Genomic DNA, 21,346 nt, shown 5'->3' with positions numbered 1-21,346 from the left:
GTCCATGGGATTTTCCCGGCAAGAGTACTCGAGCGGGGTGCCATTGAAAGAAAGCACAGGAGAAGGTAAAACCCGCGGGACTCAAACACACCCAAGGAAGCCCACGCCCACCCATCCGCGGACCCGCCTCCGAAACAGCTGCTTCCCGTCCAGAGGTGGGGCGTCCCCAAGCTTCCGCCGCGCCTGCGCAGGAAGGGCGGATCAGTGCGCGGGTGCAGTGCGGCGGTCATAGGCTGACTGCTGTGGGACGAACCTCACTTCCCTTAGTGTTGACCCGGGAGAAGGAACGATGGTGCTGGATCTGGATTTGTTTCGGGTGGATAAAGGGGGGGACCCAGCACTCATCCGAGAGTCGCAGGAGAAGCGCTTCAAGGACCCGGGACTGGTGGACCAGCTGGTGAAGGCAGACAGCGAGTGGCGACGATGTAAGTACCGGGACGCGCGGAGTATCCCCGGACCCTATCCCCAACTTCATCTCTCGGATCTCCTGAACTTCCACCCTTCGTTAAGACTCCCTCCCAGGTTGCGATGGCTCCGAAGCGCTCTCTGTGCCCCTCAAAACGCATCAGGCATCCGGAAGTCAGATAATCCCCCTTTCCCCCTCCGCCGGGGCTGTGCGCTTCCCTTCCCGGCGGGCTGAGTGCTGATCGCTACTTCTGAGTCTAGGAAAAGAGCGTGGCGCAGGCGCATCAAGAGCTGTCAAAAGTCTTCCGGCTGCAAGGGTAGCCAGAGGAAAGCCTGGGCGGGGGGGAAGGTTTGGAGAGTTCCCCTTTCCGAACACTTGTCTTTGGTCGCCTTCTGTCTATTTCTCATCTTCAGCGAGGTCATAGTGATCTCTTTCTCTCTTGATAGAATCAAAGGTTTCAACCTGAGTCATATCTACAGCGCAGTAGGTTCACTCCGTCCATATTGGAAGCATTTTGGGACTGAGGAGGCCGCTCCTGGCTAAAAACAGTGAACCCGGAGCCTTGGGGAAGGGCTCCCCCTCTACTGTGGGCAAACCTTTAAGATCCGAGAATAATCTTCCTTGGTAGATCAGACATGGGCATAGGGGTGTGGTGAAGCAAGGAAACGCTTGTAATTATTGAGGCTGTTTAGTTGTGATTTGTGGAAGTTTTCCGGGAAAGACATTGGTAGAGTTGGGCTAGAACCTGGCACTGGACCGGGCATCCTTCATGATGCTAAATAAAACCGTATAACCCTCTGCCTATCAATCTGCCTAGACTAGCCGGAGTAGTCACCAATTGGCCGGATACTGTCAAACACGTGATTTATTCTGTCTGATGCAATAGGTCTGCAACCAGCTAGAGAGCCAGGTTTATGACAGCTCACTGCATAGGCGGTCGCTGTCCAAAAATATGGTGGATTTCTGTTAGGAAAGTTGATTTTCGTACATTTTAGTGTCACCCGTGTAGGGAAGGAGTTGAAGGAAGAGTTGATAATATGAGGGTATTGGTTACCAGGAGAATATTAGTTTAGCTCAGGTATTCTGCTGATTCTGGTGGTTTGTTTGACTGTGAAATCCCACCACCTGAATCCATATGTGAAGTTTTGAGTTGCAATTGAATTAAATGGGAGGGGGGAAAAAACTAGTTTGGACACTGTTTACTGAGTCAGATGTCAGAAGTATCAGATTTTATATCAGTCTAGCCATTGTAGCTCAGACCGTAAAGAATCTGCCTGTAATGCAGGAGACCCAAGTTCGATCCCTGGAGAAGGGAATGGCAACCCACTCCAGTATTCTTGCCTGGAGAATCCCATGGACAGAGAACCCTGGCAGGCTACAGTCCATAGGGTCACAAAGAGTTGGACGTGACTGAGCGACTAACACTACCACTAGCCATTGTCCAGTTGCTGAGTGACTTCAAATGTGTTACCTAATCTCTTGGGTATAATGTACAGGTCTTTAGGAAGTTCTGTCTTGTACCTGAGGAGTGGGTATGTGGTGAGGGGATGGATTCTTCAGGGACAAGGTTGTGTTTTGATCATCTGTGTGTCAGTACCCAGGATGTACGTAGACATAAGTGTGTGCTAAGTCGCTTCTGTTGTGTCTGACCCTTTGGAACCCCATGAACTGTAGCCCGCCAGGCTCCTCTGTCCATGGGATTCTCCAGGCAAGAATCCTGGAGTAAGTTGCCACACCCTTCTCTGGAAGATCTTCCTGACCCAGGGATCCAACTGGGGTCTCTTGTGTCTCCCGCATCAGCAGGCAAGTTCTTTACCACTAGTGTCACTTGGGAAGCCCCTGCATATACATATAAGATATACATATACAGATGTGTACATATAATCATAATCCCAGTACCCCTCACTGTACCTGGTCCTTAGTAAGGACTTGACAAAGGTTTGTTGAAGTCTGTGTTCAGGGCACTTATCCATATGAAAAGTGGTTCACATAGTTTATTTTCTACATATCTATTGATTTGATTCTTTTCTATTTGACATCCCTAACCAATAGTCTCTATAGCTAAGGGGAGTTAATGATTTTTCCCATTTCTGGTTGCTTGAGTTGGACATTGAGGGATCTTGTTTCAAGATTCTTTTGCATCTGAACCTCTGATGAGAAATTAGGGTTCTTCTATCATTAACTGCAACAAGGAGTTGCAACCCAGAGCCACATTAAGAACTCAGATCATGTTCCCTGACTGAGGACACAGCAAGCTTCATAAGGCCCTCCATTACAACTATACGTATATGTCTGCCTGTAGACCTCCGAGGTCGAGGGCTCTGTGTAGAATATAAAGCTGCTATGACTTGGAGTCAGAGCACCATATTGGAGTTTACTACATCTCTTCTAACTTCAAGGATTTGAACTGTGATTTCTGCTTTTATTTCAGAGTAATATATTGAGGACACATTTGAGCATATAATAGGCATTTGTCTCGACTACTTTCAAAGTCACTAAATTTCCATGTATCTTGAAATCATCTGCCACTAACTGCAGGAATTATCAGTTGAAGTTGTTATTTCTCCTCAACCCTATTGCACTGCCTTAAACCAGGCCCTTACACTAGAGTAACTTTGTGTTTCCCTTTCACCCCAGTCTCAGTTTGTTCAGGCCCACACCTGGGACATGTGATCCATATACGATATTTCTGTTGTGGCATTTATGTTATTTTTTATATACAGCCTTTTAAGACTAGGAATGGAATTGCTAGGTCGTAGGGTAGGCAGTCTACAATCTTGCCCTTGATACTGGAAGTCCTTTGAATTTTGGCCATTCCGGTGGATATATAATGGTATTTTGTGGTTTTAATTTACATTTTCTTGATAACTAAAAATATTGAGCACCTTTTCATATAGTACATGTTAGCATTTGGACAGCCTGTTTTGGGAGGTATCTGTACAAGCCAGTTGACTAGTTTTTATTTGAGTGTCTTTACTGTGTAGGAATTCTTTATTCTGTATACAAGATCTTGTAGATTACATACAATACAGATATTGTCTCCCAATCTATGACTTGTCTGTTCACTTTCTTTTAATGAATAGAAATTCTTGATTTTAATAATGTCTAATTTATTGATTTTTTTCTTTTATAATTTGTGCTGCTTATGCTCTGTTTAGGAAATCTTTCCATATCCCAAAGTACTAAAAAGATTTTCCTTTTTTTTTTTTTTCTAGAAGTTTTATCACTTTACATTTCACATTTAGGTAGATTTATCTCATTGATTTTGGTATATAATGTGAGATAGGGGTCAAAGCTCATTTTTTTATGTGGAAATCTAATTGCTCATGATAAAATGCAGCTGGGTAGGAAAAGAAGGGCACTTCCTTAATCTGATAGTAGATATTTATCAAAAATCCATAACTAACATTATTCTTAATTATGAAGTATTGAATACTTTACTCCTGAGGTGGGAAACAAGATGAGGATGTCTGTTGCCCTCACTTTTCATCATCATGTTAGAGGTTCTGAACAGTAAGAAATAAGGCAAGAAAAAGAAAGAAAAGATTGGAATAGAAGTAAAACTGCCATCTGTCCTTATTTGTGGATGACTTGTTTGTATATGCAAAACTTGAACTACTAATATTAAATACATTTAGCAAGATCACTGTATACAATATATAGAATGAATAATGCTGTTTATATATACAGGAAACAATTAAAAAGCATCTGATACCTACAAGTATATTTAATTAATGACATTCAAGATCCCTACACTGAAAACTATAGAACATTTCTAGGAGAGATTAAAGATAATGAAGGAACATGCTATATTCATTGATTGAAACATTCTGCATTGTTACTGTTTTTTAATTGTCATATTTACCTTTTATTTCCCAGGATCTCGTACAGTGTTTTCTTTTATATTCCCAACACTTAGCACAGGGCCTTGCCAATAAGTGGGATTAAATCATTAAAAAAAAACTATAAGTAGATATAGATTTACAGAAAGTTACAAAAATAGTTGAAGAAATCCTTCACCGTTTGCCCCATTGTTAACATCTAATGTAACTGACACAATATCAAAACCGGGAACTTGACACTGCTACCATCCATAGACCTTATTCAGATTTCACCAGTTTTACATGTACTTGTTTGTGTGTGCCTGTAGTTCTGTGTGAATTTATTGTATGTGTAGATCTGTATAACCACTGACACACTCAAGATACACAACTGTTCCATCATCACAGAGATGCCTTTTGCTAGCATCCCTCTGTATTCCATTCCCTTCCCCTGCCCTGTCTAACCCCTGACAACCCTTAATCTGTTCTCCATCTCTGTAATCAGTGTGAATAAGTGGATGAGAAAATAGTTATATAGTTTGTACTGAAGTTAAGTTTAAATTTAGTTTAGGTCAAGTTTGGCACAACTTTAAAAGAATAGCCATGTCTAGGTACTGTCTCATCTCTGTTGTTCAGTCACTCAGTCATATCCGACTCTTTGCAACCCATGGACTGCAGCACACCAGGCTTCCCTGTCCTTCACCATCTCCCGGAGCTTGCTCAAATTCATGTCCATCGAATCAGAGATGCCATTCAACCACTGCATCCTCTGTCGTCCCCTTCTCCTCTCGCCTTCAGTCTTTCCCATCATCAAGGTCTTTTCTAATGAGTCGGCTCTTCACATCAGGTGGCCAAAGTGTTGGAGCTTCAATTTCAGCATCAGTCCTTCTAATGAATATTCAGAATTGATTTCCTTTAGGATTGACTGGTGTGATCTTCTTGTAGTCCAAGGGACTCTATAAAGAGTCTTCTCCAACACAGTTCAGAAGCATCAATTCTTCAGCATTCAGCCTTGTTTATGGTCCAGCTTTCACATCCATACACGACTACTGGAAAAACCATAGCTTTGACTATACGGACCTTTGTCAGCAAAGTAATGTCTCTGCTTTTTAATATACTGTCTAGGTTGATTATAGCTTTTCTTCCAAGGGGCAGGTGTCTTTTAACTTCGTGGCTGCAGTCACCATCTGAGGTGATTTTGAAGCCCAAGAAAATAGTCTGTCACTGTTTCCATTGTTTCCCCATCTATTTGCCATGAAGTGTAGGACCAGATACCATGATCTTTGTTTTTTGAATGTTGAGTTTTAAGCCAGCTTTTTCATTCTCCTCTTTCACTTTCATCAAGAGGCTCTTTAGTTCCTCTTTACTTTCTGCCATAAGGGTGGTGTCATCTGCCTGTCTGAGGTTATTGATATTTCTCCTGGCAATCTTGATTCCAGCTTGTGCTTCATCCAGCCTGGCGTTTCACATGATATACTCTGCATATAAGTTAGATAAGCAGGATGACAATATACAGCCTTGATGTACTTCTTTCCCAATTTGGAACCAGTCCATTGTTCCATGTCTGGTTCTAACTGTGGCTTCTTGACCTGCACACAGGTTCCTCAGGAGGCAGATAAGGTGGTCTGGTATTCCCATCTCTTTAAGAATTTTCCAGTTTGTTGTGATTCACAGAGTCAAAGGCTTTGGCGTAGTCAGTAAAGCAGAAGTAGATGTTTTTCTGGAACTCTCTTGCTTTTTTGATGATCCAGCAGTTGCTGGTAATTTGATCTCTAGTTCTTCTGCCTTTTCTAAATCCAGCTTGACCATCTGGGAGCTCTTGGTTCACATACTGTTGCAGCCTGGCTTGGAGAATTTTGAGTTTTACTTTGTTAGCATGTGAGATGAGTACAATTGTGCAATAGTTTGAATGTTCTTTGGTATTGCCCTTCTTTGGGATTGGAATGAAAACTGATCTTTTCCAGTCCTGTGGGCACTGCTAAGTTTTCCATATTTGCTGGCATATTGAATGCAGCACTTTAGCAGCAGCATCTTTTAGGATTTGAAATAGCTCAGCTGGAATTCCATCACCATCACTTTGTTCATAATGATATATACTATGTTATACTACGTAGTGATGTATACTACTAAGGCCCACTTGACTTTGCACTCCAACATATCTGGCTCTAGGTGAGTGATCACACCATCGTGATTATCTGGGTCATGAAGATCTTTTTTTGTATAGTTCTTCTGTGTATTCGTTCCATCTCTTCTGCTTCTGTTAGGTCCATACCCTTTCTGTCCTTTATTGAGCCCATCTTTGCAAGAAATGTTCCCTTGATATCTCTAGTTTTCATCTCTAGTCTTTCCCATTCTGTTGTTTTCCTCTATTTCTTTGCATTGTTCACTTAGGAAGGCTTTCTTATCTCTTCCTTGCTGTTGTCAGAACTCTGCATTCAGATGGATATATCTTTCCTTTTCTCCTTTCCCTTTCACTTCTCTTCTTATCTCAGCTATTTGTAAGGCTGTCTCAATCAGCCATTTTGCCTTTTTTGCATTTCTTTTTCTTCGGGATGATCTTGATCATTGCCTCCTATACAATGTCACAAACCTCTGTCCATAGTTCTTCAGGCACTCTATCAGATCTAATCCCTTGAATCTATTTGTCACTTTCTCTGTGTAATCATAAGGGGTTTGATTTAGGTCATACCTGAATGGTCTAGTGGTTTTCCCTACTGTCTTCAATTTAAGTCTGAATTTGGCAATAAGGAGTTCATGATCTCATCTCTGGTCATCATTTTACCTGTCCAAAGCTAAAGGACATATTGTTGCTAAAACTTAGATTCAGGAGGTCCAACTTCTGCTAATCAGAGTTAGACTGATGAATTGCAATACCATGATGTTAATGTGGGCCAGAGCACCTATGCAGGCTGATTAATGCACAAAAGAAAACAAAATGTAAGAAATTGAATTCTTCTCAAGGCTGCCAGATGAGCATTGCATCAAAGCAAAGGAAGTTAACCATTTCTGGCATAGAGATGTAGCATCCAAGTTCTTGGGAATAGAAGCTTGACTGCCTTTTTTCTAGATCCTGGTGCATACCACATAGTTTTCCTTAAATGAATTTAAGATAATTGAACAGGTTGTAGTTACATAAGTAATTTTCAGGTTTCTCAGATTTGTTACTTTATTTACAGTGGTATCATTCAAGTTATGATACTTTTTAATTTTAGTCCCAGAATGGCCTTTTCATGGTCACCAAATGCTGGGGAATCCTATTGTAATCACCAATATAAGCTGTCTACATTTGGGGCTAAAGCTCTCAGATTTCACAGCTTCACGAGGCACATCATTTAGTTCTGCCTGCAGTTCGGCCTTGGGCTGAGATCAGTCCAAAGGAACCATGATTACGAATGAGGTATGTTAATTATGTGCCTGTCTTTGGTACATTCTTGGGTTCTTTATTCTTCAGGCAGATTTCGGGCAGACAACTTGAACAAGCTGAAGAACCTATGCAGCAAGACAATTGGAGAGAAAATGAAGGTAAGAGAACCCAGTAAGTGACTGGAGAGCTTGAGCAGAGGTATTTAATCTTATTCTTAGTTAATACATAATTTCTAGCTTAGTGTTTAATTCTATGTGCTACTGGATTTCTTACCAAAGAGGGAAAGTTATTTTAAAAAGAAAGGGAGGAAGGCAGGAAGGGAACTAAGAGGCATTTTCAAGAATCAGTGACTCCATCTGCTGTCTGCAAATATGTTTTAGTCCGTTCTGGCTGCTGTAACAGAGTTCCACAGACTGGATGGCTTATAAACAACAGAAATTTATTTCTTAAAGTTCTGGGGGCTGGAAATCCAAGATTAAGGCACCAGCAGATTGGCGAGAGCTCACTTCCGGGTTCATTGACAGTCTTCTTGCCGTGTCCTCATGGCAGAAGGAGCAATGGAGCTCTCTGGATTCTCTTTCATAAAGGCACTGATCCCATGATGTAATCACCTCTGAAGGACCCCACTTCCAAATACCGTCACATTAGGGATTGGGTTTCAACATGTGAATTTTGGAGGACACAGATATTCAGTCTGTTGTAAAACAAGATTCTTGCCACACAAGTCATTCATTGTCTCTTCTGTTCTTAATAATGTGAATTCCACCAATAATCCCTTCCAGTGATTTCTTGAGCTCAACCTACAGTGCCAGAAAGGTTTTCCTGTGGTAGATTTCAGAGTCTTTATCCCAGTGTCATCATACTCTTTAATTAAAAGAACACACTGATACTGAGTCCAAATCCTAGATTTTGATTTATGTGACTTCAGGCATGTTAACTTCTGAGCCTCAGTGTTCTTGTGTGTGAAATGGCAATTCTAACACTAACCTTTAGAATACAATTGTGAGAACTAAAACTTCTTAGTACAGAAAACCTGGCACAATGCCTAGACCATGGTAGTTATTTAGCAATTGAGAGTAGCAATGGTTGGCAAGTAGTTACTGGCCTTTATCCAAGAAAAATTCTTCCTGTCCTGAAGAATGTTAAATTTCAGCTCAACTTTGTTTTGGCAACCAGATCGGTTCATATTTTTAATCTTTCTTCAAAAATATCGTTAGCTCTTTAATCATTTTTCATAAAACATGTTAAATGTAAGCCATAATCTGTCCTGTTTTTAAGTTGTAAACCTCTAAAATAAACCAAAAAATTATGCAATTTAGGAACCTGAACCAAGAAAGATGATAACAAAAAGATTCCCTGGGAATCCGACACCTTATCCTTTATGATATTCTGCAGCCTTCTCTTTAACACTGTTTTGTTACACTTTCAAGCGTGTGACAGGCTATAGAAATTGACGTGGATGATGATGGTACAGTTTTCTTCCTCTGGTGAAACCCTTGACACTAAATCAGTTGCATGTCAGGGACACCAAACTAATGTTAATTTTCGTATATACTTCTGCCTGAATGTTTTTGGGGGCATATATACAGATAGTGCCAACCAAGTATTTTTCTTAGCAAGAAGATGGGAGTATTTTCATTTGCATTAACATTCTTAGATCCCTAGCTGCTGGTCCTACAAGGAGTGTTCTCTCTCGCTGTCCATTGAAACAATACTCGAGGTGCTTTAATTTGTATAGCACCTGAAAGCAGTCAGAATCCTTTCACATACATCTCATTTTGGTTTTGATCTTTGCTGTAAACCTGGAGTATAGGTAGTACATTTGTTAGCCCTATTGAAAGGGTAGGAAATACCTAAGATAGGTATTGGCTTAGGAAATACAGGAGCGTGTCTAAAATCATGCCATAAGTTAGTTGCAGAGCCAGAACTTGAACTCAGAACTTGAATTTGCTCCCCTGAGGGATTATCAGAGAGCAAGAGGGCCTCAGCTATCTTAGCTACCAAGTGGAACATCTTGAACATCTTGAGGTTTAGGCCATTTTTTTCCTACCTTGGTGGTCTATGCTTGTCCTTATCAAGACTCATATTCTGATACTGTCAGACTTTTCAAAATTTAAAGATGATTTTTCTTGAATCACTGAAGGGTGTGAGTTGGGTTTTGATTGAATCCTGACTTCTCACTTTGGTGTATGGAATGCCTAATGAAAGTGAAAAGTGAAAACTGCTCAGTTCAGTTCAGTTGCTCAGTTGTGTCTGACTCTTTGCGACCCCATGGACACCATGCTTCCCTGTCCATCACCAACTCCTGGAGCCTACTCAAACCATAGCCCATCAGGCTCCTCTGTCCATGTAATTCTCCAGGCAAGAATGGGTTGCCATTCCCTTTTCCAGGGGATATTTCTGACCCAGGAATCAAACCTGGGTCTCCTGTATTCTTTACTGTCTGAGCCACCACAGAAGCCTAAATCTTTAGAAAAACATGATTTCTGTATATTGTTTTTACTTACAAAGCAGACCCTAATTCTTCTCAACTTATTTTTACATGTGTTTTCCTGAGGTCTTACAGGTCTTGTTATAATGGGCTTTGATAATATTCTTTATCTCCGTTTAATTTAGGAAGAATATGACTCTTCGAATTATCTTCTCCTTAGCTCTGGGTAAAGTTTAAAAATGATGATTTGATAGAATATTGTGAAGAAGGGTGAGGAGAGAAATCAGAAGGGAAAAATATCTAGTCATGGGTACACCCTTGCCGTTTTGCTAAGGCACACTGATTGCTCTAAACTTAGTTTTGAATTCTGTGGCTTTTTTCCTCAAAAACCGTGTTGCTTTGACTTCCTGATACTTCATCATCCCATCCATTTTTATCCTGAGCCTCAGGCCTAAGGGCTGGGTTTGTTCTCTGCAGGTAGACGGGGATTCACAAATTGATACAGAGGCATCTGCCCACCACTGGCTCCTGACCAGCACACTGAGCATTTTCACATGATCCTGGGACCGTAACACTCTGTGTCCATGTCAGACATTTTCTTCTCGAGTTCCTGATACTGTCAACACTCTGACCCTGATAGGTTAAACCATCTGTCCAGGATCAGAAAGCTAGGAAGTGGCAGGATGAGGACTTGAAATCTTGACTTCTTCTAATTTACTGATGTCTCTCCCATCTGTTGCCTCTTTTAGAGACTCTAGGTTATGTAGAATTCTGTGATTAGTTTATATGATGCATTAGTGTGGTGTGCACTTATAAAACTATGTCAGAAATGTTCTAATTAATTTTTTTCCTTTCCCGTAGAAAAAAGAGCCAGTGGGAAATGATGAGTCCATTCCAGAAGATGTATTAAATCTCGATGACCTCACTGCAGACACTTTAACTGTAAGTTATCGTCCTTTCCCGGGCTGGGATTGTGTTCTTTTATCTTAACTTTGTTCCTGGACGAGCAAGTCCTGACACTATGCTTCATCCAGCATTGCTGCATTCTTGAATTTCTGCAGCTGGGATGTAGCCTCATCTACCTTGTTAATCTTGATACTTGAGTATTAGAGATGAGACAGGTGGAGTGGAAAAGTCAATATTAGGAAGACAAAAGAGTAGAAAGAGAAGAAAACAGGAGCTGAATTATGTTTGATCTATATAACTCCATTTCCACAGAGTCAGGAATTTTTCAATTTATTGTAATTCAGTATATATTCACTACACTGGGCCTAAAGCAGTACTTTTCAAGTTTTTAATCACTGAACACAAAACCTGCAACACAGAAGCGTGACAAGAGCAAACACAAAAAAGCAAAGTCGCTGTACTTAAAGGGCTCACTTGGGGGTGCTATTCCTGACCTGCCCTACCTGCTAAGGGTCTCCCCAAGAAATCAGAGTACACTTTGAGCCCCCTGCAATAAGGACTACAAAATAAGTTTAAGAGAAGTTCTCTTATACACAATGGAGTATTACTCAGCCATTAAAAAGAAGACATTTGAATCAGTTCTAATGAGGTGGATGAAACTGGAACCTATTATACAGAGTGAAGTAAGCCAGAAAGAAAAACACCAATACAGTATACTAACGCATATATATGGAATTTAGAAAGATGGTAACAATAACCCTGTGTACGAGACAGCAAAAGAGACACTGATGTATAGATCAGTCTTTTGGACTCTGTGGGAGAGGGAGAGGGTGGGGAGATTTGGGAGAATGGCATTGAAACATGTATAATATCATGTATGAAACGAGTCGCCAGTCCAGGTTCGATGCATGATACTGGATGCTTGGGGCTGGTGCACTGGGATGACCCAGAGGGAGGGTATAGGGAGGGAGGAGGGAGGAGGGTTCAGGATGGGGAGCACGGGTATACCTGTGGCGGATTCATTTCAATGTTTGGCAAAACTAATACAATATTGTAAAGTTTAAAAATAAAATTAAATTAAAAAAAAAAAAGAATACGCTCAAAAAAAAAAAGAGAAGTTCTCTTGCTTCTAATAAATTTGCGCTTTTTCTAGAGAGCAATTAAATGTGTAGTATGTTGGTTTAATCAGGACACTGAGAGGTGCGCTCAGAAAATGCATGGCTGCTCCTTGTTGTGTGGCAGAAACTAACACAGCGATATAAAGTAGTCATCCTCCAATTAAAAATAATAAAATTTAAAGAAAGAAAAAGTACAAGTTAAGGGAAAGAGCTGTTAAAGAGTTATGGTATTAACACTCCTGAGATACACGGGAATAAGAGGAGTGGCTGGAATTTATCCATCTCTGCCTTAGGCACCCTGAAAGAAAATGCCAGTGGATTTGTCAGGCAAGACTATATATATCCCTGTGTGAGATGACTCTCAGTTCTTTGAAAGCCTCCAGTGTCAGTTTTGAAAATGCTATCACAGGAGTTGTCACTAGAGCGCAACAGGGTTGAGGCAACAGAATTTGTTGCCTACCTGGTCCTTGACTTACTGTGGCCTGGGGCGGGCTTGGCCTTGTTCACCTACAGAACCTGAAAGTCTCACAGATCAAAAAAGTCCGCCTCCTCGTCGACGAAGCCATCCTGAAGTGTGACACCGAGCGGATAAAACTGGAAGCTGAGCGGTTTGAGAGCCTTCGGGAGATCGGGAACCTCCTGCACCCGTCGGTGCCCATCAGCGATGACGAGGTAGGTGGCAGCGCCACCGCTAGCGGCTGCCCTGTGTCACCCCTCTCCGCTGGGAAAGAGGGCGGGGTGGGAGGGGGACAGTGAAAGCTGGCACTCTCGGTCTAAGAAAAGCAGGCTCTTTGTGTGTTTGCCCTGCCCACCAATTGAGAACTGTGAAAGAGTCAGATCCCCACCTGATTGGGAAATAGCAGAGACAGCAGGTAGGTGGAGACTCCTGGCACGGAAACCTCTCCCAAATCAGGCTGCTGTCCCATCCACTGCTTGTTGCCCCTGGTAGCAGCTCGCCTTGTGGGAGGGATCTGCAGAATCAACCTCACCCCTCACCCATACCCTGCTGGGAAGCCGCAGGTTGAAGGGAAATCTGCATGATAAAAGTTTCCTGCTGAGTGGGAGCTTCCCCAGCACAAAGCGGCTCAGAGCCTAGCCTTTGTTCCCTGACACCCCAGCCGTGGCAGGGCCCATCTGTGCCTCTTTCATTCATTCCCTGGAGAACTGAACATTAAACTCATTGAGGGCTGGGGTGGCAGACTCTGGAGGTCAGAGCCCCGAGCCCGCCCTCATGTGGCCCCAGGACCAAGGAGAGCCTGGAAAAAAAGAACTCTACATTCTCCTCTGTACCCCAGGCAATGAGGATTGTCCAGGAGAGGGTTTTCCCTATATAGGATTTTCCAGGATTCATTTGAAAGGGTTAAAAAAAAGAGAGAATACTACAGATCTTTTGGAAAACCATGATTTCAGTTCCATGGCTAGAATTGCTTCTAGGAATTTATAAATTATTATTTTTCTGTTGAAGGCAAATTCTGTAGCGAATTCCCTTCTCTAGTCCCTGTACACAGGGCCAAAACCTAGTGTTTGAGTTAAGCAGAGACATCACAGAGCCCTGGGTTGTTCTTGGAGATTAGGGTTTGGAAAAATGGAGGCTGTAGACTTAAGAGCTCACGCATCTCTCTGTCCTGGTCTTGCTTCCTTAGGATGCCGACAACAAAGTAGAGAGGATTTGGGGTGATTGTACAGTCAGGAAGAAGTACTCTCACGTGGACCTGGTGGTGATGGTAGATGGCTTTGAAGGCGAAAAGGGGGCCGTGGTGGCTGGAAGTCGAGGGTACTTCCTGAAGGTAAGAGTGAGAGGTTGGTTATAAAGGTTGGTTATAACCAGTGGGGTCGGTTACAAGGAAAGAACTGCAAAAAAGAAGTGCAGAAAACGTAACACACTTAAAGAGGCCAAATATCTGCCTTTCTATCACAAACTTACTGGCAATTAGATGCAATTCTCTTTCTAAAGCAGGAGTGTGATTATCAGGATTCCCTGGAACAAAAGCCACTAAGTGATCCTCCATAATGAATATATGTTTTGTTGACTGAATTAGAACAGTCTCTGCCTTTAAGGAGCTCCGTGTAATTGGACAGTCAGACAAGGAGCATATGTGCTGTGCCCAGGGTGTTGTGGGAATGGATGGGCAGAGGCAGCAAACCCAGATCAGCTGGGACAGAGGGAAGATGCCTTCAGGAAAGCCTTCCAAAAAGGACATGGTAAAGTCATTTTGAAAATACTGTCCATATAGGTTTGTTGCGCATTTACAAATAAGTCCAGTGTTTTAAGACTTCGCACAAGGAAACTCTCCCATGTACCTTGGGTGCATCATCCTTTTCCTTTGATTTGTATCTTAGAGGGAATGCTTTTCAGATGATACGCTGAGCTCTGGTGTTAAGAAAGAGTCTCTAGAGTCAGTGGATCTGCAGTCTTTGCGGCCTCCTGTGTGCCCCCAGTTGCCTCTGGGTGTAAACACTAGCAGATGGATGTGATGGTGGCAGAACCCAGTCACTCGGTGCTGTGTCTCTGCTCCCTCAGGGGGTCCTGGTGTTCCTGGAACAAGCACTCATCCAGTTTGCCCTTCGGACCTTGGCAATTCGGGGCTACACTCCCATTTATACCCCCTTCTTCATGAGGAAGGAGGTCATGCAGGAAGTGGCACAGCTCAGCCAGTTTGATGAAGAACTTTATAAGGTGAGTAGCCTGTGGCAGTGTAGCAGAATCTCCTCAAGGTAAGAAGTTTAATTTCGAAGACACCGCACTGCTCTCCAGCAAGACTTCCTTAGAGGACAGAAATGTTATATATAGCGGCTGTTGAGCACTTTGGTGGCTAGTGCAACTGAGGAAGTAAAATTTTAATCTTAATGTAAATGACCACGTGTGACTAGGGGCTACCATTTGGACAGTCCAAATGTAAAGCCTATTTTTTTTTTCCCTACATGGTTTATGTGATGCACTGAAATTGATCTTTAGCACCTTGAGCTTAGAAAAGAAGCTCATAGATTATTATTAAGCTTGGACGTCAGGAACTTGCTAAAGTTGCTGATCTACCCACTCCTGACCCCAGACAGGAAGCTTCCACGGGGGAGATATACTTTCCTTTGGATGGATGTAGCTTCCCGTTTATGGCACTTTCTCAGCCATGAGGCATCTCAGGGTGAGCCAGAGGATTTGAGTTGAGGTAGAGAAGGTCATTCTGAATCAGTCAGCTTTAACATCCGCCATTGCTCCCATCTGTGCCAGAATTTCTGGCGTCTCTACTAACGGCTACCCGTCACAGCTGAGGTCACTGCTCACTTGTCGCTCTCCTTCAGCACCGTTCCATCAGGGGTGGAGGGCTGGGAGAGGGACTGTGTTCCTATTGGCTATTTCCTTCTTAAATCCATGTAGGAAGTAGTTAGACAAATGCTCCTGGCCTCATCTGATTTATCTATTGAGAGAGAGAAGTTTACTACTCAGAACCTTCTTCCCACTAGGTCCTGTTGTTGAGTTCAGAGTTATGTTTTCTTTCAAGATGCATGGGAAACAAAATGCTCTCTCCAAACATTAACACAACCTTCGGGCCCTCTTCTTCCTTTTAATGAGAGGAACATGTGTATTATCAGATGGGACCTCTTTTTATCTTTTCTCTCTTTTTTTTTTCCTCCCATCTCAACCCCCAAGATTGGATGAGTGATCACTGACAGAACTTTAGAAGTAGATGCCCTGCAGGTAACACCAGGGAGAAGCTTATATGAAGGATTATGAGAAATATTACATAGCAGGTGCTCCCTGTGTTCTCTGCATTCTCTGTCTGTTATCCGGATGCTTCTTGGATCCATAGGCAAGGAGAATCACAGATCTCCATATAGAGGAATTTGGGCTGGCACTTCTTAGCTCATAACCTCAGTTCATTAATTCTCTAGAGCAGTGCTGTCCAACAGAACTCTCTGTAGTAGTAGAAATGTTCTCTGTTTCTGTCTTATCCAGTGTGGGAGCCACCAGCCACAAGTGGCTCCTGAACACTTGAAATGGGGTTCATGCAAACCCAGGAATTCATTTTTAATTTAAATAGCCATATGTGGCTACTGGCTGTACCATATTAGACCACAAGCTCCATTGTTTTTATGTTGCCTATGAACAGCCTCACACGGGGTTAAGTCCCCACTGTTAGTTAGCAAGGTCGTTTCCCAGATTTCCAAACGCTGGCCCAGGAGAAGTTTGCTGTCCTCTTTTTTTTAAAAAAAATTTTAATTAAATACCACATGACAAAATTTGTAAGTGGTGGTGGAAATCGTCTTCTTTCCCATTACCTCATACAGTTGTCATTTTTAATATTCTTTTAGTGCCTTTTTTCATACATATATTTTCTCATACTTCTAATCACACCGTATAGATTGTCTTTTCACTTCACATTGTATCAGAAGTGTTTTTCAGTGTAACTGCATGGTCTTCATAACCATCACTTCTTAATGGTTACATAATATTACACGGCATGGATATAGGCTGCCCAACTCTTCCCCTGTTGAATATTTAGGGGCCTTCTGGGCTTCCCTGGTGGTTCAGTGGTAAAGAACCCTTCTGCCAATACAGGGAACAAGGGTTCAATCCTTGAGTTGGAAAGATCCCCTGGAGTAGGAAATGTGTATTTATAGGGCTTCCTTTTTTTGCTATCAGTAAGTTACAGTGAACTTTGTTCTGTATAGCTTTTTTTTCTCTTTTGCATTACTTTCTTCAGCTAAGTACCAGAGTGATTCTTCAAGGATTATAACCCTAGATTAACCCACAAGTATCAAGAGAGCAGAGACTATCTCCTTTTGCCCAGCACTGGCAAAAAGAATTTGGCTTTTACTAAATGCCTCACAAACATTTGTCAAGTGGATTAATTCATATTGCTACCAGCTCAGGTTTTATTGCATACCTGCCGTCATTGGCCATTATACATCATTTATAAGTGTTTCATTTATTAGGTAAAGTAAAAACAGTATCACAAGGAATTCCCTGGTGGTCCATTGATTAGGGCTCCATGCTTCTACTGCAGGGGAGCATGGGTATGATCCCTGGTTGGGGAACTGAGATTTCACATGTCACATGTTACACCCAAGAGAAGAACATAGTATCAGAATATTTTTTCTTCTTTTTGCATTACTTGATCTCTCGTAGGGACCCCATTTTGGACTGACCTGTTCACTCCCTTATCTTTTTAGCATCTCCTGCTCACTCTCGGGCAGGGATTGAGGAAAATTCATCCTCCCATCACACAGATCTTCTTTGTGGCTTCTTGCTAGAGCTGAGGTTCTCCTCCCTCAGTCTTAACTAGTAAACATTACCCTGCTCCCACAGGTGATTGGCAAAGGCAGTGAAAAGTCTGATGATAACTCCTATGAGGAGAAATATCTGATTGCTACCTCTGAACAACCCATTGCTGCTCTTCACCGGGACGAGTGGCTTCGGCCAGAGGACTTGCCAATCAAGTATGCCGGCCTGTCCACCTGCTTTCGCCAGGAGGTGGGCTCCCATGGGCGTGACACCCGTGGCATCTTTAGAGTCCATCAGTTTGAGAAGGTGAGTAGACAGGTCAGGGCAAGGAATGGGACTCTTCTGTCTGTCTCTCCAGGGTGGTTAGTGGAGAAACAAAATCCGTGTCGTTCAGCCCCATCCCAGCTCCAGTCTTTTCTCTCGTTGCCCCCATCTGTGTTTGTAGGGAAGAGGCTGAGAATCGCATAGTGGAGAGGCTGGAAGACAGACTCAGGAACCAGGCGGCCTGAGTCCAAAGGCACACTCCACCACTTACTGTTGTGTAACCTTGAACTAGCGCTTAAACTCTCTGTGCTGTATCCTCCTCTGTAAAAGGAGGATAATAGTAGTACCTGCCTCACTGGGCTACTGTGAGGATGAAACCAGTTATCACATGGCAAGTACTTAGAACAGTACCCAGCACATTTGTGGGCCACTGTCGACTCCAGCAGCCATTCTTGCTGCAGCCCCAGCCAGCCCAGTGCAGCCCCTGTCGCTCGCCGGGGGCCCCAGCCCCGCCTGACTCCCAGTGGGGTAGGAATAGGTCTTTGTTGCGAGGATAGCTCCCACCTCAGCGTTCAGTTTATTCACCCCACCCCATCATCCCTGTCTCCTCGGGTCTGTCGTTGCAGATAGAGCAGTTTGTCTACTCCTCGCCACACGACAACAAGTCCTGGGAGATGTTTGAGGAGATGATCGCCACCGCGGAGGAGTTCTACCAGTCTCTGGGGATCCCTTACCACATCGTGAATATCGTCTCAGGTATCCGCCTCCCTCTCCTGCATCCCACAGACACCACCCAGGCCAGTGGGGCTGCCCCACAAAGAAATAGCCCACAATCCAGTTAATTGCCCATGTTAATTAAAATATCACACTCTTCTCCCTTGGGAGCTTTTGGTGATAAGAATATCTGGGCATGATTTTTCTTCTAGGGATAGGATGTGAATTAAAGAATTCTTTGGGCTTGCTAAAGGTTAGCCTTCTGAAATAGCATCCCTCCTTCATGAATTCTAGGGGTTTTTCCTTACAGGTTCTTTGAATCATGCTGCCAGTAAGAAGCTTGACCTGGAGGCCTGGTTTCCAGGCTCGGGGGCCTTCCGTGAGTTAGTCTCCTGTTCTAACTGCACAGACTATCAGGCTCGCCGGCTCCGAATCCGATATGGGCAGACCAAGAAGATGATGGACAAGGTTAGATGGTCCCTGAGGAGGCAGGCGGTGGGGCCTTTTAGCACAGAGTGGAGCCACCTTATTTTGGCCTTTGGGGGACATCATGTCCCAGCGTCATGGGGAAACCTGAGCTGCTCCCTCTAGGCCAAAGAGGGAATCTGAAAATGACTTTCACTGAATCAGGACTGAGTCCTTCTAGATGGAAACCTGAATCTAGCTCTGTTCTACAAAATAATTCTAGTTTTTTCTCCTCTTGGTTTTGTTCTCTGTAACTCCAGATAGAGATATCCCCATTTGTCTACACAGAACAGGTGGAGGCAAGGTCTTCCTTCTTGTGCAAGAAGGTCTGGGTTGTAGGCTTATCTTTCCAAACCCAGTTTTCAGGCCTTCATCTTTTCCAGGTCAGGGGCTTGAAAGGGGTTGAAAGAAGGAGGCCATTGGGTAGTCTGTTCCTTCCCTCAGAGGGTCAGCAAGGGCTTGGGTATAACTGCTCCATCTGGGGACCATCTCCTTGCAGGTGGAGTTTGTCCACATGCTCAATGCCACCATGTGTGCCACAACCCGCACCATCTGTGCCATCCTGGAGAACTACCAGACAGAGAAGGGCATCCTCGTGCCTGAGAAATTGAAGGAATTCATGCCGCCAGGTGAGGCTCCCTGCCTTCCTCCTCTTGTGCATCTTCCCGCTCCTGCACCAGGTTTTCTTGATGATTCACAGGCCCCCAAACTCTGCCTTGTCCCCTGGTGCCAGGCACTGCAAGGGGCATGGTTGAAAAGTAGCCAGTACAGGTGTGTTAGTCTGTTTAAATGCAGCTAAAATTCAGGCTGTGCAAAGAAAGGAACAGAGGAAAAGCGTTGCCCACCGTTGTCTCGTGGAACTTTCCCCAGAGGTCCCTGGGCTTTGACCCTTGAGGAATGGCAGGTTATCTGGTTGACGCTTCCCTTTCAGGTCTCCAAGAACTGATCCCCTTTGTGAAGGCTGCGCCCATTGACCAGGAGCCCTCCAAGAAGCAGAAGAAGCAGCATGAGGGCAGCAAGAAGAAAGGGGCAGTGAGAGATGTTGCCCTGGAGAGCCAGCTGCAGAACATGGAGGTCACCGATGCCTGAACATTCCTTTGTCCCCTCCACCAGGCTTCCACTGCCATCAGGTGCAATCTCAGAACCTGCCCAAGGCAGGGAGCCAAGCACGCATGCATCGCCCACCCTACCTGACTGCATTACTCAAAGGGAACCATCTGCCACATACAGTGTGACGTTCTCTTTTCTCATTTGGGCATAGGGTACATCACCAGTGACTGATGAAACCATGTAATAAAGCATCTCTGAGGGAGGCCAGGACTCTTCCTCAGTCTTCTGCCCAGGGCTTGAACCCTGTCTCTGACAGTTCTCCCTGGAACCATATTCACTTCTGCTTGTCCTGCTATATATAAGGTTGTCCATGTAGCAGAGAGCCTTTGAGGAGGTAGGGGAAGGCAGGAATAGCTTTTGTAAAGGCTCAAGGGGAATGTGAAAGCTTTGAGTCTTAGACACACAGACTTGCAGGGCAAGGGCAAGACCCTCCTTTGTAAATGCTCTACTGCTTTGTTAGAGCAGTTAGGTAGGACCAGCTTAGAGACCTGAGTTGATATAAAAAGCTGCATAGCACATCTGTTCCCTGGGAAGGGCTTCACAGAGAGAGAGGGAGGCGGCGAGACAACACAGTGGATGAGACTATATTTAATCTCAAAAAAGCCCTTAGATTCAACACACATGGAACAGGGAGGGCCTTATTCACAGGTGCCTCTCTCCACTCATCCCCAAATGGGAGACTAACTGCCTGGCAGCTTGTTGCTGCAGCTCTAGAGAATCGATAGAGCCCACAGGATGGGGCTAGTGGGAACGACATTGTACTCCTTTCTCTGGAGCTTCCACCATTGGCGTAATGGCCAGTTCACCCTTTCCCTTGGGGAGGATGCTGTTTAGGCTCTTAATTTACCTGCTGCCTTTCATCTGCAATCTACAAACACTTCACTTTAATAACACCTTCTGTTAGTTTAGTGCTTCTCCCCTAGGAGCCTAAAGTACCTCCTGTAGATGATCTCTTTTATCTCTGTGGCAGTCCCAGACAGGAGGGTGGGGACATGATTATATCTCTCCCATCACAGGGAAGACAGTACAAGGTGGGTAGGGGAGATGAGAAAACGGCCTCCTGGAAGCCAGGAGTCCTGACTCCTCAGCAGGGGTTGATGCTTGCTGTGTTTCTTCGGCAGAATGAGAACAGGACTCTGGCCTGCCACGTGGGAGCTTTATTTCATTTTCCCTAGTCCCTAAGCAGCAACTTCCCCGGGCCTGCTGAAGCTTGCTTAGCACCCAGAAAAGAGGCCATGTGCTTGCTTTTCCACTGGGGGCTTGGGCTGAAACTGTGGATCTTGCTGCTGGGAAACGCCATCAAGACTGGGGCACCTGAAAGGGTGACCGCAATGGCCCTCTTACCACAGGCAGGCTCATAGCCTGCCTCTACTCTAACCATGCCCCCACTTGGACAAAGCCAGGGCAAGAGAACAAAAGAGCAAGCTGCTCCCATGTACTTGGAAGGACGAGATATTCACATTCCTGTAGCTTCAACATTTTGATTTGAAGAAAGGCAGTTTACACAGTGAGCAGAAGACCGGTTT

General features: G+C 43.9%; 1 protein-coding gene across 1 annotated transcript; it reads left to right on the top strand.

Moving 5' to 3' along the window:
- Positions 1-203: 203 nt before the first annotated feature.
- On the top strand, positions 204-20,023 carry SARS1 (seryl-tRNA synthetase 1). The gene is made up of 11 exons (XM_005891320.3): positions 204-425; positions 7,679-7,749; positions 10,884-10,964; positions 12,560-12,718; positions 13,690-13,833; positions 14,568-14,723; positions 17,352-17,573; positions 18,158-18,287; positions 18,556-18,713; positions 19,210-19,339; positions 19,642-20,023. Exons 1-11 carry the CDS (start codon positions 290-292, stop codon positions 19,797-19,799), a joined length of 1,545 nt encoding a protein of 514 aa, XP_005891382.1. The 5' UTR covers positions 204-289; the 3' UTR covers positions 19,800-20,023.
- The last annotated feature ends 1,323 nt before the right edge of the window (positions 20,024-21,346 follow it).

Source organism: Bos mutus, chromosome 3 (assembly GCF_027580195.1).
Source record: "Bos mutus isolate GX-2022 chromosome 3, NWIPB_WYAK_1.1, whole genome shotgun sequence".
NCBI lineage: Eukaryota > Metazoa > Chordata > Mammalia > Artiodactyla > Bovidae > Bos > Bos mutus.
Note: the sequence above shows the minus strand (reverse complement) of the source record. Positions and strands in the feature narration are given on the sequence as shown.